Source organism: Muntiacus reevesi, chromosome 11 (assembly GCF_963930625.1).
Source record: "Muntiacus reevesi chromosome 11, mMunRee1.1, whole genome shotgun sequence".
NCBI lineage: Eukaryota > Metazoa > Chordata > Mammalia > Artiodactyla > Cervidae > Muntiacus > Muntiacus reevesi.
Genome location: NC_089259.1, coordinates 26991413 through 27009044, shown reverse-complemented (window position 1 = coordinate 27009044; position 17632 = coordinate 26991413). Strand labels below are relative to the sequence as shown.

Below are 17632 nucleotides of genomic sequence, written 5' to 3'. Positions count from 1 at the left end.
ATTGAAGTCTCTGTTTCAGGGATACAGTGGATCATCTCCTGGCATCTGTGTCATTCTGTTGTATAGCAGGCCCGAGCTCTCTAAATGAGATTACATGCCATGCTGGATGATAGCAGGTACATTAGGCCAAGCTTTCTAATGTCCCTTGGGATAAAATGAATTCTCCTGTAAATATTAGAAACAGGAGATGACTTCAGAGCTTGCAGCATGTATATAAAGCTGTGCTTTTGTGTCTATAGAAAACTTATTTAGATCATAAAATGAAATGCTGCTGCCAGTGAAACAATGCAAAAATGTTATCAGAGGAAGTAATGGTGAGATGACTGGTCATACAGTTGTACCTTTTTGACTCATTTATTTCAGAAGACAAAGCGCAGCATCAACCATACACCTTCCACATAGCTGGCAGTTTTCAAGTGGGCACCACACATGGGACATCACACACTGAGTTTGTTCTTCCTGGAGGGTTGCAGCTTACTTTTTAACAGCTCATGCATGCAAGGCACTTTGTAAAATTTAGGTATAATGGAGAGAGAATAGTCATTATTATAATAATCCTAAGTAAGTGTTAGTCCCTCAGTCTTGCCCGACTCTTTGTGACCCCATGGACTGTATCCAGTCAGGCTCCTCTGTCCGTGGAATTCTCCAAACAAGAGTACTGGAGTGGGTAGCTATTCCCTTCTCCAGGTGATCTTCCTGACCCAGGGATCGAACCTTGGTCTCCTGCATTGCAGGTGGATTCTTTACTGACTGAGCCACCAGGGAAAGCCCATGAATAATCCTAACTGCTGTTTATTAAGAGCCTGTTGGATGACAGGCATATTGTGTCTTTTAATCTTCACAATCAACTAGTGTGGGACCTGATTGGCCCATTTTACAGACGAGGAAGCTGAGGAACAGAGAACTTCAGTAACTAACCCAGAGTCTCATGCAGCTAGTATGTGGACAAACTGGGATCTGGGCATATGTCCTTCTGATTCCTGTTCTGTCCGCTTTAACCTACTGCTTCCGCTAGCTGTTCACCTTCTGGTTCAGTCTGATGAGATGACGTGGCTCACGGTCTCTGCCGTTCTCTGCAGAGGTCAGCCAGCGCTTCCCCACCACGCATCCCAACGGGCGTCAGATCATGCTCACCTACCTGCTGCCCTGGCTGCACAACATCGAGCTGGTGGACAGCAGGCTGCTCCTCCCGGGCTCCAGCCCCAGCAGCCCCGAGGACGACGCCAAGGACCGCGAGGGAGAGGTGACGGCTTCTCAGGGGCTGAAGGGCAATGGCTGGGGCTCCCCGGAGGCGACGTCCCTGGTGCTGAACAACCTCATGTACATGACTGCCAAGGTAAGCGCTGAGGAGCTGCACCTTCCTCACGGGAAACCCGGGGAAAGTGGTGCCTGCCGTCAACAATCTCAAGAACAGGGTGTGGGTGGTGGGGACGGTTGCACAAGTGCGCACATGCTTCAGGCCACTGAACTTCAGGCCCACTTGAAAAACGATTACAGTGGGACACTTCGTTATGTGTATTTTAGCCCAGTTTGATTGTGATCCCAGTTATCATCGTTATTATATGATCCTTGCATTTGAATCATCATGTGAATAAGTATTGTGCAGTAGTGAAGTGTGTATTATAAATTCTTGAAAAGTGGCATCTTTGTGATGCGTGGCCATTCTCCCCCCTTCTTAACGATTCTGAGATGACCGTGACCCTTGAAATGATTTTTCATCAGACATTTTGCATCCTCACATTTTTCCCACGCTCCTCCCGGGTCCGGTTTTATTTTGTCGGTTACAGTATGGGGATGAAGTTCCCGGACCGGAAATGGAAAATGCCTGGAATGCGTTAGCCAACAATGAGAAGTGGAGCAACAACCTGCGGATCACCTTGCAGTTTCTGATCAGCCTGTGCGGGGTCAGCAGCGACACGCTCCTCCTGCCCTATGTGAGTGCCCCTCCAAGGTTGGGGTCCTTATTCTGTCACTGCTTCCATCTGCGATTGCAAGTCAGAATGTCATCATCGCACGAGTAGAATAGAGATGTCAGATTTCATCAGTCACGCCCATCTCCTGTGAGCTTTCTAGATGGTACATAAAAGCTCCCTTCTGCCCCCTGCATTGCAAGCTCGTGTCCTCGTGGCATCTCTGTCATCCCTTCTGTAAGTCTTTGGACCCAGAAACTTTGAGATTAAGGAGTCCACATCCCAGGTTTCACTAGTGGTAAAGAACCCGCCCGCCAATACAGGAGATGTAAGAGACACGGGTTTGATCCCTGGGTTGGGAAGGAGGAGGGCATGGCAACCCACTCCAGTATTCTTGTCTGGAGAATCCCAGGGACAGGGGAGCCTGGTGGGCTGCAGTCCATGGGGTCCCAAAGAGTGGGGTATGACTGAAGTGACTTAGCAGCAGTAGCATTCTTCTCATAATTACCTAAATCTGTCTTCTAGAAACATTAGACCCATTATGTAAGAGAAACTAAGTAACACATTATATTATTACTAATAAAAAATGTTCTGTGTTTACATCCTGAATGCTCTTAAAACAATAATATGCAGAATATTCCGGTTTATCTCTTCAAAGATAGGTAGTCAAAGAGAGAAATAAGCAACAGAAAAGTCCTACTGACATGCCCACCTTCGTGTCTGTATTTAAAGGTGAGGTCATCAGTAAAACGATTGCATTTTGAAAACCCTCACACAGTTGGTGTCTGTGTGCTGGTTGTTTTTCTGAGAGGTGTTGTGCCTGCCTGCCCTGCTGTTCTGGGCCATGTAAGCCTCATTGCTGCTTCTGAGCCTCAGGCTTGAGGGTTGCAGTAATGCAGAGATTTAATCCAGAGTTATTTTTAAAACTTAAAACCATGCAGACAGCTCAAACTCGTCTGTTTCTCTGGTAGAAGAGAGTAACGGGAGGCTGAGTTCCTTTTTAAATGGACACAGCTAGCAGTTTTTCTCCCATGGTTTGCATAAATAAAATACTTTCTCAAGATAAGACCTTAGATGGTAAGGTTTGTTTTGTTTTGTTGGAAGATTTTTTTTTTTTAATGTCGACCATTTTTTAAATCTGTATTGAATTTGTTAGAATGCTGCTTCTGTTTTATGTCTTGGATTTTTGGCCTCAAGGCATGTGGAGTTAAGTTAACTACTTCTTAGTTCCCTGCACCCACTGGAAGGCGAAGTCTTAACCATTAGACTACCAGGGAGGCCCCCAGATGGCAAATTTTAAGGTTAGATAGAAGTCATCTTTAGTCCACAAGTTATCCCAGAAGTAGCTTTTGTAAACTCAGCCATGAGGGAAGGTAAGACTTTCAACAACCCACTTCTATCAGATGAACATGTGAGAAAAGGTGATTTTTTTTTTTTTTTTTGGTCTTTAGGTTGAAGATTGGTTTTTTTTTTTTAATTTATTTTGTATTGGGGTTTAGCCAATTAACAATATTGTGATAGTTTCAGGCGAACAGCAAAGGGACTCAGCCATACATATCAGGTATCCATTCTCCACCAGACGAAGACTCCCCTCCCGTCCAGGCTGCCACATAACCCTGAGCAGAGTTCCACGTGCTCTACAACCGGTCCTTGTTGGTGATCCATTTTAAACATAGCAGTGTGTACACATCCATCCCAGCTCCCTAACTGTCCCTTCTTCCCATCCTTCCCCCTCCCCGCCCCCACCGGGCAGCCATAATCCAGACCCTTTGCTCATCCTAGGAGAGAAGGACGGTGAGCGCTCCTGGGATGTTGCGGTCATCAAAATGAATGGGTTACCACCTCTGCTGTCGACAACCTCACATCCCTGTGGGCTGCTCTGGGAAATATCCCTTGTGTTCTGTTTCTTGTCTCAGATCAAGAAGGTGGCCGTCTACCTGTGCCGGAACAACACCATTCAGACCATGGAGGAGCTGCTCTTCGAGCTGCAGCAGACGGAGCCGGTGAACCCCATCGTCCAGCACTGCGACAACCCGCCCTTCTACCGCTTCACAGCCAGCAGCAAGGCCTCGGCGGCGGCCTCCGGTAGGACCCAGGCAGCTGGGTGGACGGGAAAACTCTGGGTTTTCCTTCGTGTAGAGCATTGAAGGGGTATTGAGTAGGTGCTTGCTGCTTGTTCGTATACCTACATATATTGGGTTGACCAAAATGTTTGTCTGGGTTTTTCCATACCACGGTTTTTGGCCAACCCAATACATTCATTTAAGAGAAGGCTTAAGGATAGCAGAGACTCTTAGCGCCTTGTCCGATTAATGAAGTGGTCTTACAAGGATAACCAACAATCGAGAGCCCAGGACTCATATGCCACACAGTTGTTGGTTTTTTTTTAATTAATTTATTTTAATTGGAAGCTAATTACTTTACAATATTGTAGTGGTTTTTCCCTACATTGACATGAATCTGCCATGGTTGTACACGTGTTCCCCATCCTGAACACCCCTCCCACCTCCCTTCCCATCCCATCTCTCAGGGTCATCCCAGTGCACCAGCCCCGAGCACCCTGTCTCATGAATCAAACCTGGACTGGCGATCTGTTTCACATGTGATAATATACATTTTTATTTTAGACCGAGCTTATGGTGGACACTGTAGTCATGGAGGAATCTCACTTCTGGACCCTCCTCCTTGTATCTAATGGGATTCTCTTGGCTGATATTCTCCTAGGGTTGACTGAACTGCCCCCCTCCACCAGTGTTACCACTTTTCAGTTGGCCTCTCAGCATCATGGTGTGAAATAGATACCACCCTCCTCAAACTCCTTGATGCTGTCTTCCCTTCGCTTCCCTTAACACCACGATTGCCTCCAAAGCTCTCTCCTCTTAGGCCCTGGTCTCGTATGCCCTCTCTGTGCCCCAGACCCTGCTGCCTGAGCAGTGATCTCACAGAGAAGCAGTGCCCTGGGGATCCTAAGCTCTAGGCATTTGGAATGTTCTAACGTTCATTTCGTAACTCCTGGAACCAGAAACGCTAGAGCCACTAGTGGCAGGACTGGCCACTATAAATAAGCTCATTACCTAAGTAGCCAGGAAGAGAGGGTTTTAAGAATGTTGTAGCCTCACTTTGTAAGTGAGTTGAGGAATTTGGTTTGACTGTAATAGATGTCTTGGATTCTTCGCTTCAGTGGTGTGGGCTTGGAAGGTTGTTCAGAATGTCTGAGATTGTGCAGAAGGTGCAAGGAATCTTTCAAACTGGGGATTTTACAGGAAATCCTTTCCTGGAATCACTGAAGACTTGAGCTTGACCTCCACAACAGGCTTTTCTTTCTGAGCTGTTCTTTAATCTCATCTGCAGGAACCACCTCCAGCAGCAACACAGTGGTTGCCGGCCAGGACAGTTTCCCAGACGCTGAGGAGAGCAAGATACTAAAAGAATCTGATGAGAGGTTGGTGCACAGATTTGGCTTAACATGCAGCTTAACTTTCAGCAATTGTCTATGCAAAGCATTAGTAACATTTGCAGGGCTTGATAAATTTCACACACATGTACACATACACAAATCCTTTCTTTTTTAGAAACACAGATTGACTTTCAGACTCTGCTCTGTATATCCCTAAAGATAACCATTTCTTCCTGAGCAAAGCCAGAGCAGAGATTAAGAGGAATGTTGTTCTAGTGGCTGAAGACCATTTACCTCCAGGCTTAATAACAGCCACACCTTATTCTGCTAGTGGGCACAGTCCATCTGGAGTTAGAGGGAATAGCCATGTGAAATTTGCAAATCTGGTTCTTGAATAATTTCTTAGAATAGTTATCTTGAGATGAGTTCTATGAAACATCACCATTCTTTTACCTTTAACTCTGTCACATCTTGGTTAACTAAGAACATTGTCTAAAAGAAACCTTAATGTCTTTCCCCTTAGTTCTTTAACAGTAATATTTCTCTTGTGCATATTTCTGCTTTCACATTGCCCAGGAACTATTCATAAGTAAGCACAATCTGGATCTATTTACTGCAGTTGAGTGTGAAGAGCAGAGAACAAACCAAAAGAGACAAACAGGACTTAAATTTGAAAATAAAAATTAAGGTGATTCTCATGATGTTGAAAACTTATAAGGCTAAGTATTTTCTAGTAAAAAGTAATGGGGAGCCCTTTCACTTAAATTAATTAAAAAATGAGATACAGATTCATACTGAAGAAAATTTAGTGGATCACATAATGAAAATAATTCATTTAGCTTTAAAAGCCCCTGGATGCTTTGTGATTTCATCGCGTGCATGAGAACCCATCAGGGGCTACAGGTGGAAGTTATCTGGCCCAGGGCTGGAGTTCTGAAAGTTCTTTCTCTAAGTCAGCCACAGCAAATTCTGGCTGACTACACTGCCTTAAGGCAAAATGCTTATCCTCTGCGTTTCCCTTCAGATCATCAATGGGTCATGAATAACAGACCTTTTCCATTATAGTTCACTAAGGTTTTTCTTTCTCAGAAATAGATTAAGGTTTCCATACTCTGTAAATCAATGACAGTACAAGATTATTAATTCACATGTTATTTTTTAATCTATATTTGCTGGTACCTTCTTTGGAAAACTCCCTAATGGTAAAAAGAAAAAAAAATCACATATTTCTCTGAAGATATTTCTGTCTTCTGGTGGGAGTAAAACATTCTTTATCATTCATTGTATAGTATGAATTTTTCACCTTAATTATACTAAGGGTAGAAAGGTGATATATTTCCATATATTATCATCTCATTACACAGGCTCCTTTAGGACCAGAGTTATGAGTGTCCTGCCTAAATTTTTAGTGATAGCCTTTAAAATGAAGAAGGCAGTTATCACTGTAACATTGCAACTGGATAATATCTGTAAGAGGCTTTCTCGTTTATTTCCTGCTTTCTTGCTTTATCACTGTATCCTGTTGGCCATTGGGAAGCCCAATGCTACCTACATTTTTACATAGTCGCGCATATCCAATTCCTTCATACTGACTATATCTGTTTATCTACCTGTAGGTAGATTAATTGATTATATATATGATCACACCTATATGAATATTTTATCACACAGAATACTGTTGTTACGTTAACCCTCTATTTCACCTATACTATTTCTCTAGTATAGTCTGTCTTTTCTTTGATAGTAAACTGTGCTCTCAGCCTAAAGTATCTTTATTTTTCTTTGCAGTCTACTTATCACCTTCATCGCTATGAGCCTTGTCATGTTGATTTATGGGTGCTTGTACACACGTTTGTGTCTCAACCATTACCTTTTCATTCTTAGAAAACAGCAATTACATGGCTCTTAGACATATTTCTATCCTTAATTATTACCCTGCTGTGCTGCACATAGTAATCGTCTTTTAAATTCAGCATATAAATGAAAATTGGAGAAACATCACAGCCCTAGAGATAGATAAGCTAGCTGTCCAAACACCTACCAGCCCCTTTCTCCCTCCCTCTTGCTGACCCCATTACAGAAGACAGTTATTTACCCTGTTCTTTTCAGTCCTTCTAGACAAAGAGTCTACGGAGATGGTATTGGTCAGAAATACTGATGATCTGGCTCATTTCTGGGAGTACCAGTCACCTGATTGCCTTGTTGGGCTCCAGGGGGCGCCATGGACTTGTACAAAGTGGCTGTCCTGATGCCAGGTTCTTTACAACTAGTTAGTAGTTCTTTGATGTAATTCAGAAATATTTAATAATACCATAGCTACTGACAAAAAAAATTAAGATGGCTTATAATAAAAGAACCATTAAAGCCAGTATTGTATTATATTGTTAGTTGCTCAGTCGTGTCCGGCTCTTTGCAACCCTATGGACTGTAGCCTACCAGGCTCCTCTGTCCATGGGATTTTCCAGGTAAGAATACTGGAGTGGATTGCCGTTTCCTTCTCCAGGGTATCTTCCCGACCCAGGGATCAAACCTAGGTCTCCTGCATTGCAGGCAGATTCTTTTACCATCTGAGCTACAGGGAATCAGGGTAAGAGAATAAGTGTGTGTGTGGGTGTGTGGGGGTGTGAGTCATTCACGCATGTCCAGCTCTTCACCACTTTATGGACTGTAGCCCACCAGGCTCCTCTCTCCATGGAATTCTCCAAGCAAGAATACTGGAATGGGTAGCCATTCCCTTCTCCAGAGCATTTTCCCAACTCAGGGGTTGAACCCTGATCTCCTGCATTGCAGGTGAATTCTTTACCATCTGAGCCATGCTTTTGAACTGTGGTGTTGAAGAAGATTCTTGAGAGTCCCTTGGACAGCAAGAAGATTAAACCAGTCAATCCTAAAAGAAATCTATCCTGAATATTCATTAGAAGGACTGATGCTGAAGCTCCAGTACTTTGGTCACCAGATGCGAAGAGAAGAGCTGACTCATTGGAGAAGACCCAGTGCATCAGCTGGGAAAGATTGAGGACAGGAGGCGAAGGGGATGACAGAGGATGAGATGGTTGGAGGGCATCACTGACTTAATGGACATGAGTTTGAGCAAGCTCCAGGAGATGGTGAAGAACAGGAAAGCCCGGCGTGCTGCAGTCCATGGGGTCACAAAGAGTCAAACGTGACTGAGCGACTGAAAAACAGCAACTAAATAAGTACCTTTAAGCTCTAAGAAGTATTTATCACATAGTTCTTTCAGTTAAACAATAATCTGAATACATATTTTTAATTAAAATAACAGTTTGTAAAATATGCAGAAACAAGCCCTTTACGTATTTTTAATACATCAACCCTTAATAAAAGCCATGAAAGGATTGTTCATAAGGAACTAAAAGCAATAAACTTTAGCTATATAAGTTTCTGGTGATCCGTGTTGATACAGGAATAGAGATTAGTAATCCACAGAAAGTTGCTTACGTGTTAATTTTGAGCAGAATCAGCAAGGGAAAACATAGGGAAACACTTCATCTTTCTAATTTTTCTCTTACTCAGTCACTTCAGTCGTGTCCGACTCTTTGCAACCTATGGACTGTAGCCTACCAGGCTCCTCTGTCTATGGTATTCTCCAGGCAAGAATACTGGAGTGGGTTGCCATGTCCTCCTCCAGGAGATCATCTCCGCCCAGGAATTTAACCCATATTTACTGCATCTCCTGCATTGCAGGGAGGTTCTTTACCCACTGAGCCACCTGAGAAGCCCAGTCTTAGCAGAGTTATTTTTATGATATATTTCTAAGACATGTATTTTTATATTAAAAGACTATTCAGTCTGCTTAATCCTTGAAATTCTTCTAGGATCTAGACCCAAAATTAATTTCTTCAACCAGGAAAGTAAAGGAACAGATTTTACTCTTGGGAGTCAGTTTTTACTTTTTGTTTTTGCCAAGTATCCACTTCACCGTGCTATGGTTTTGATCTTCTCCAGAATAAGAAGTGTGGAAGGGGCTTTTTCCTCCCCTTCATCTTGGCCTCATAAACTCCTCCGAGAAATCCTTTAAATCTGTCTTAAAAGAAAACAAGAAGAATTGCCATCCGTTCTATAGCTCTTCCCTGCCCAGCCTTCCTGAACATAATTGTAAAACCAACATAAATCACCATTCTTGAGTCACTGGCAGATCTCTGCCTGGTGTGAAATTATAGATGTGGAATTCTTTCATCACTCTGTTTTTACTCCTTGTTGAATGGTGTCTGGGTTCTTCATGCGCTGTTTATATCTTTGCATTTATCAGCATAAATATGATTGTAGAATTTCTTCAGAAGGTAATAAGTTGGTCACTTTTCCAATTTCGTTAAGGACTAGTCTGATTTAGATAATTACGCGGTCTGATCTGTATGAAACTCAGCAGATGTCTTTTATCTTCTGATAAAAGAAGTTGTGGATTCACAAATAGCCCAAAAGATGTGAGAATGAAGAATGTTTGAAATACAAAGTTACTAGGAAAAGATTGCTTATCAGGACTTAAAAAAAAAAAAGCTGCTGCAAATGTCTACAGAGTGAATGAAACCAAAGGCTTTATAGTTGATACACTTCTGAATTCTGCAGTCACATCACTGTTGCAGTGTTCTGAGGTTATACACCTGGAACAAGGTAGCATCTTAATGGCACATCCTGAAATGGCACTTTTTCCTGAAATTTCCCTCTTTCTCCCTACATTGATGGGGACAACTGGGACCCTGCACTTTCCCACTTTCAGAGGGAAATAAGAGTATTGGTCTGATATCAATTATAACAGAAAATCTAGTCAATAATATAGACAAACCACACTTTGTATCATTTTATGTAAAATAAATATATAGACGTACCATTTCACCCTCACTTCCCCTCAGTCACACCCTTGCCTGACTTTATAGCTCTTTGGGTGGTAGAAATGTTATTGATTTGTAAGTCTTTGGTGCTCTGAAAAGGCATTCTAGAAATCCAAGAGTATAATAATTAATACTCTATAATTAGACGGCATCTCATAGTTTTGGAAACTTTCTCATATCATTCCTTTTGATTCCTGCAACAGCCCCAACAAAATAAATGTTAAAGTGTTGTTATTATTCTGTTTAGGCAGGTGTGGAAATGGGGTCCCCAAGGAGGTAAGGAACTTGCCCAGGGTCATCGAGCTAGGGAGCAAGAGCTCAGCCTGAGGTCACGCATCCCCCTTCTCAGAGGCAGCACAGCCTTGAAAGTGTCCCCACCGTCATCTTCCTTGGCTGACACTGGACAAGTTATTTCACCTCACTCAGTCTGTTTCCTCCTTGGCAGAGTCAGTTCAGTTCAGTCGCTCAGTCGTGTCCGACTCTTTGCGACCCCATGAATCGCAGCACACCAGGCCTCCCTGTCCATCACCAACTCCTGGAGTTTACTCAAACTCATGTCCATTGAGTCGGGGATGCCATCCAGCCATCTCATCCTCTGTCGTCCCCTTCTCCTCCTTCCCCCAATCCCTCCCAGCATCAGGGTCTTTTCCAATGAGTCAACTCTTCACATGAGGTGGCCAGAGTATTGGAGTTTCAGCTTTAGCATCAGTCCTTCCAATGAACACCCAGGACTGATCTCCTTCAGGATGGAATGGTTGTATCTCCTTGCAGTTCAAGGGACTCTCAAGAGTCTTCTCCAACAACACAGTTCAAAAGCATCAATTCTTCAGTGCTCAGCTTTCTTCATAGTCGAACTCTCACATCCATACATGACCACTGGAAAAACCATAGTCTTGACTAGACAGGCCTTTGTTGGCAAAGTAACGTCTCTGGTTTTTAATATGCTGTCTAGGTTGGTCATAACTTTCCTTCCAAGGAGTAAGCGTCTTTTAATTTCATGACTGCAATCACCATCTGCAGTGATTTTGGAGTAAATGTGTTTATCTCAAAGATGAGTGAGTGAGATTAAACGAGATAGTGCACGTGAAGTTGTTATACTTCGGGGGCTTCCCTGGTGGTCCAGTGGTTAAGAATCCGCCTTGCGGTGCAGGCGACACGGGTTCAGTCCTTGGTCGGTAAACTAAGATCCACATGCCATGGAACAGCTAAGCCCGTGCCCAGCAACTACTGAGCCCACGCACTCCAGAGCCCCTTGTGCCACAACTAGAGTCCAAGCGCTGCAGTGAAAGATGCCCCAGATGCAACAGAAATTCCACAAGCTATGATTGAGGCTGGATGCAGCCAAATAAATAAATACTCTTTTAAAAGTTATCCTTCAACCTCTTGTTTTGTTTGTTTGGTTTTGATTACTTCTTAAACCACAGAAAGACTAGACAGAAAGAGGCCCTCTGGTTGTATTACACCACCACTAGTACCTTTTCCTAAAAACCTTTTAAGGAAAACATTAAAACTCATAAGATTAAAAATTTGTTATGAAACTATTTTTGTATATGTCCAGGTCTGTCCTATTTTACGTATTCAATCTTTCAGCCATTATTTCTACCATGTGCCAGGTTACCATGTGAATCAAGGATTCATGTTATTCATTATCACACCCGTCTTCTTTCCAAGCAAATGTTACAATTTTCTAGTTGGAGTCACACATATTAGTCTTAAAATATTTTTCTTTCAAGGTTTGAACTTGTGCTCCTGAGCAGGAGTGACCATTGACCTGCTCGAGCACAAAGGGAATGTGTGGGGTACACTATTTACAGTATTCTTTTAGGAAAAGCATCATCAATCGCTAAATAATAGTATTTTTGTGTCTCAGCACATAACACCCATGTGTCAGTATCTCAGGATGGCTGCTCTTGTATTTGCAGGTTTAGTAACGTCATCAGAGCCCATACGCGTCTGGAGTCAAGATACAGCAACAGCTCAGGAGGCTCATACGATGAGGATAAAAGTAAGCACTAACAGCCTGAGGGGTTTCACATGGAGGGCAAGTGGTTAGTGAATGGAAAATGAGTATTTTGATTATTCTTGTTCTGATCAGTAAAAAGAGGCCCACAAATAATTAAGTAACCATTTAATCCAACTATGCAGAGAGTCACTCTCTTCAAAGTAAAAACAAACCAAACAGTAGATGAATCAGAATTAGGAAGACTTTGAGCTACTACCTAAAACCATATTTTTGTCTTCTTGGCCCTTTTCCTGGGTGATGCATTTGGCAAAAGGCTAGTACAAGATTGTCTCTTTAGAAAACAGAGGTTTCCGTTCAGTTCTCCTGCCTGTCTTGGGAGTGGATTTAACCTTCAAGCTTTGTGAGTCAGCTCACCCAGGATAGATCTGTTTTCACATTTAATTTCTCAGGGACCTAGTGAAACCCTTGCCAGACTAGGAGATAGGATTGTCCCAGGAATCACACTGTACTTTGGGAAGCTGGAAAAACTGGAAAGAGCAATGCATTCATTGATTTTGTTTAAGTCTTGGACAGGTTGTATACTTATTGGTCAGGGAGTGGTCGCAGTTACTTGTTCACAAGTTACAGGAATTCTGGAAGCAGCAAACATCTCCAGTGACATATTAGCTGTGTAAGGAAATTGATAAACTATCTTCTGGAACTTCCTTGTTTGGGTGGAAATTATAATATGATATCTCATGAGTCAGGTCCATTTTGTAAGTTAGCGCACAGAACTTTTGTACTGGCTGTTTTGAATTAGTTTGTTCTTATGGGAAATGTGCAGAGTACAGTAAGAGGTGAGTGTTTTAGGTTGGCCAAAAAGTTTGTTCAGGCTTTTCAGTACAATGTTATGAAAAACCCGAATAAGCTTTTTGGCCAACCCAGTAGTTCTAATGACACTACATTTCAGTTTTACTTCTTAATGCACAGATAGGCAATTCTCCACCATTCAAAATATCAGTGGAAGAAATGTCTAAAATCCATGTAATATTGCCATCCTCAGATTAAGTTTTATCTGTGCTCATGTGCTCACGCATGTCTGGCTCTTCATGACCCCCGTGGACTGTAGCCTGCCAGGCTCCTCTGTCCATGGGATTTCTCAGGCAGGAATATTGGAGTGGGTCACCATCCCCTCCTCCAAGGGATCTTCCCAACCCGGGGATTGAACCCACATCTCTTGTGTCTTCTGCATTGGCAGGTGACCACTAGGGTCGCCTGGGAAGCCCAAGTTTTAACTGTGTCTCTATAAAACCTTTTTCTAGAACAGTTAGTATGAGGTTGGGGCCGGGGGAAACTTATGCACTCTCCCTCATTTCTGTGCCCATCAGGGTACTTGGCCTTCCAGGCCCCAAACAGTTGCATTTCAAGAGCACAGACCATTAGTTCTAGGCAGGACCAGATTTTATAGATGAGGAGAGCAGTACTCTGAGGGATGGAGTTGTTGGTTCAAGAACAGTCTCCTTGCTATATAATACTTGGTAACACAAAATTTTCAGGACAGAAAAATTGAGTCATGGAAATGTTAGGCAGTTGAATCCTGACTTCCCCAGAATGGGACAGGCATGCTCTCATGAAGCGTAACATTCTATGACTGTGGATTTTACATTAGGAATATTGTTGCACTTCGACCAGTTGATTCCCTCAAAGTGTATCTCTTTGTTCTGCACCAGGACACAGAATTTGGTAGAAAACACTGTAACAAAGTAATAATCACTTTGAAAATACATCTTCAGAGCCCTTTGGTATTGAAACTTTATATTCCTTATGTATTTTAAAATAGTGACTTTAAGAGGGTAATTATAACAAAATGAGCAACTATGTCATTATAGAAACTCAGATCACTGGCTTTAGGGGTAAAGAGAAAAAGTAATAGAAGTATTTATAAAGGGAAAGAAAAACTACTGTGAGTGAAAATAAGGCAGAAAGAGTAGTCTAGTAGCATCATCATGGCCTCTGTTTTACCCAGAAATGTTTATAAATTTGTCATACCAGCATAAATAGCATCTTACTGGGTAATTTTTGGTATAGTACTTGAATTTGATTGAGTCATGTGTCAGTAATAGTCTTCACATGATTATTGATTTTAACCAGGGAAATTAAAGTTCAGAGTAAGTAGTTGGGTTGCTGAGAGCTCTAAATTTCTCAAGTCAAAGAAACATGGAAATCAAGCTATTCAAACAGATCCTCATCATAGAAAGTCCATAAAATAGATACTAAGATCCTTCTCTATTTGTCAAATAACAGAATTGACTTCAGCTGTCCCCAGATGAAGCAGTTCATCTAGTAGGGCACAAGTACCATCAGAAGTTTGGTAGCTGGATCCTGCCTGATGCATTTTTGGTTCCAGCCACCCAGTGATGGGTACAGTCTATGCCATGAGAGAAGCAAAGGTTTGCAGGTGCAGTTCCAAACCTTATGACCGACTGTATGATATATGTCAGGAGTAGTTATTTTCTCCCTGAATTCTTGAGGGTATGAGCAGGGCTAAGATGAATGAGAAGGGATCAGGAGAGACCTCACAGCCCAGCGCTTCCTAGTCTGGGTTTATCTAAAAAGAAAGGTGCAGCCTCTTTAAAGTATTTTTTATTAAAAAAAAAAAATACCACCTTGGATATGACAGGCAAACAGATTCAGACCTAATCTATAAAGCTGGTGGACAGCGCCTGGCATGGTCACAGAACAGCAAAGAAAGGCAACGTGACTGGGATGCCGTGAGCAGAGGGCACGGGATAGGAGATAAGCCAAGAAACGGGGGCGGTCTTGTCAGGCCTTACAGGCCCTGGTGTGAATTGAATGCTAGATTTCATTTTGAATGTAAAGGAGAGCCGCTGGCCAGTGGTATGCAGAGAAAGGGAATCTGAATGGACTTCTGTTTTCAAAGGAGGGCTCTGGGGACTTCCCTGGTGGTCTAGTGGTTAATTCTTCGCCTTCCAGTGCAGGGGGTGTGGGTTCAATCCCTGATTGGGGAGCTAAGATCCCACATGCCTCCAGGCCAAAAAAAAAAAAAGACACCAAAACATAAAACAGAAGTGATATTGTAACAAATTCAATAAAAACTTTAAAAATTGTCTACATTAAAAAAAAGAAATCTTAAAAAAAGGAGGATGGCTCTGGCTGCTCTGCTGAGAATAGATTGCAGAGGGTTAAGCATGGAGGCAGGAAGGTGGTGGGAGGCTCTGCCTCCCGTGAGAGATGGTGAGGGTTCAGCCCAGGATGGAGTGATGGAGATGGTGAGAAGTGGTCATTTCTTGGGTTTGTTTTGAGGGAGAGCTTACTGAATATGAGGATGGTGGCAAGTTACTTAACCTCAGCGTCCCCTCTACAAAATTAGGATAATAGTTACCTATCATTGGGTTATGTTGGGTTATTAATACATGAAATGTATAGACCATTGCCTGACATGAGGTAACCCCTCACTGTTGTTAGTTGCTCAGTCGTGTCCGACTCTTTACCACCCCATGGACTGTGGCCCACCAGGCTCCTCTATTCATGGGATTCTCCAGGCAAGAATACTGGAGTGGGTTGCCATTCCTTCTCCAGAGTATCTTCCCAACCCAGGGATCAAGCCCACATCTCCTTCATTATCAGGAGAGCCACCAAGGAAGCCCAAGCTGTCTCTCCGTTAGTTCTGACGTTATTATTTTTATTATTACTGTCACTACCGCCATCACCATGGTTATTAGAAATATAAGCAACTATGGCTGATTCATGTTGATGTTTGGCAGAAGCCAACATAATTCTGTAAAGCAATTATCCTTCAATTAAAAAATAAATTTATATATATATATATATATATAAGTGAGAAGTCAGGGAGGATTCCCAAGCTCCCATCCTGAGTGAACTGAAAATAAGAAATCACATTTTACTGAGATGGAGGAGATGAGAGAAGGAGTGAGTTGTCACAGTGATGGGAATTCACGTGATGTAGGGTTTTTCTTCTTGTGTATCTATGTTTTCAGTCGCTCTATAATGAATAACTATAAATTAGATATCCAAGAAATAAAGGAATGAAAGAAACTTAATGAAGTAATTCCAGCCCATTTGATCATATAATTTCATAGTCACCAAATGGAATGGTTAGATCATATAATTTCATAGTCACCAAATGGAATGGTTAGGAAGTTATTTTTATAAGCACGAATTTGTGAGTTGCTTTCTAAAAAGGCAAGTCAGGAAAACAAGCAGCTTCTGTCCCTGTAAATGAAGCACATTCGTCTTTCTCACGCTACAGATGACCCAATTTCTCCCTACACCGGCTGGCTGCTGACTATCACAGAGACCAAACAGCCGCAGCCCCTGCCCATGCCTTGCACGGGGGGGTGCTGGGCCCCCCTGGTGGACTACCTCCCAGAGACCATCACCCCCCGGGGGCCACTCCACAGGTGAGTAGCACGTGCAGATGGAGGGGAGTGATCACTTAGCTCTGAGTAGATTTTTCTTCCTATGAAAAGAGAAACCTGTTCCAGGTCCCATCAACTGAAATGATGTTTGAAATCAGAGGGAACACAAGTGACTTGAACTGCAGCCCTCAGCATACTGACTGACCTTGGTCGAACATTAACCAGTGTGCAAAGCTGCCTTGCAGCCCTTTCAGTTTTTCCTTGATGTGCCCTTGGTATGGGTGTTCATTCTGTTATGCCTTTTTGATTGTGAGCAGCTAAAAGAAAGCACCCTTGTCTTCCGAGTCTCTTCATCCCTCAGCCCTTATTTTCAAAAAAGTGACTGATGAGAGTCCCCATTACGTGAATTAGCTCAAGTGAAGTTTCTTCTCCTCGTGGAGCTCTGTGCTGTGTCAGAAGTTACACTCCATTTCCCTGGAACCAGGGTCTCGCCTAATTCTTCAAGGCTGACGAGTTGGACGTGATTGTGCCCGAGCGACCTGTCGGTCTGTTTCCGTCCTCTTAGGACATGGTGTTGACGTCATCATTTTCATTGATTAGGTGCAACGTCGCTGTCATCTTTATGACGGAGATGGTGGTGGACCACAGTGTCAGAGAAGACTGGGCTCTTCATCTCCCGCTGCTGCTCCACGCTGTCTTCTTAGGTAAGCCTGGAGCCCAGAGGAATTCTGGCCACTAGAGTCCGAAACCTACACAAGTCATCCCAGGGAGCTTTTACGTGGCCATCCTGCTTTTCTGAAATACCTAATATCTTCCGTTTTTCACTGTCCTTTTTGTGACATCTCTAAAATTCCAGTTGATTAGTCATTGTTTAAAATTGTCCTGGCACCATAATATAGAGTGGTACTTCATCCATGCTACTTCTATAGAGATATTCAAAACAAGCTGGTCTTCTTTTAGGGGCTTTGGTTCTCTGTGATAAATTTAAAGCCACGAGACACAGTGAGTGCATAGAGAGAGAATGTAGAACACGGTCGGCTAAGCACTGAGATATTAAAATACCCAAGTTGCAGAGCAAAAAATAAAAAACTGGAAAGAGGAATCAGCCCGGCAGGGAGACTTAGAGAGTTAAAGTT

General features: G+C 42.8%; 1 protein-coding gene across 3 annotated transcripts in view; it reads left to right on the top strand.

Moving 5' to 3' along the window:
- Nucleotides 1–17632, top strand: part of FRY (FRY microtubule binding protein) — a 329088-nt gene that overhangs the window by 251430 nt on the left and 60026 nt on the right. For all 3 annotated transcript variants that reach the window (XM_065901750.1, XM_065901751.1, XM_065901752.1), the window contains exons 32-38: nucleotides 1080–1336; nucleotides 1788–1934; nucleotides 3827–3995; nucleotides 5262–5352; nucleotides 12077–12159; nucleotides 16388–16538; nucleotides 17097–17200. In XM_065901750.1, coding sequence (XP_065757822.1) covers nucleotides 1080–1336; nucleotides 1788–1934; nucleotides 3827–3995; nucleotides 5262–5352; nucleotides 12077–12159; nucleotides 16388–16538; nucleotides 17097–17200 — 1002 coding nt within the window. The remainder of the gene's footprint in view (nucleotides 1–1079; nucleotides 1337–1787; nucleotides 1935–3826; nucleotides 3996–5261; nucleotides 5353–12076; nucleotides 12160–16387; nucleotides 16539–17096; nucleotides 17201–17632) is intronic.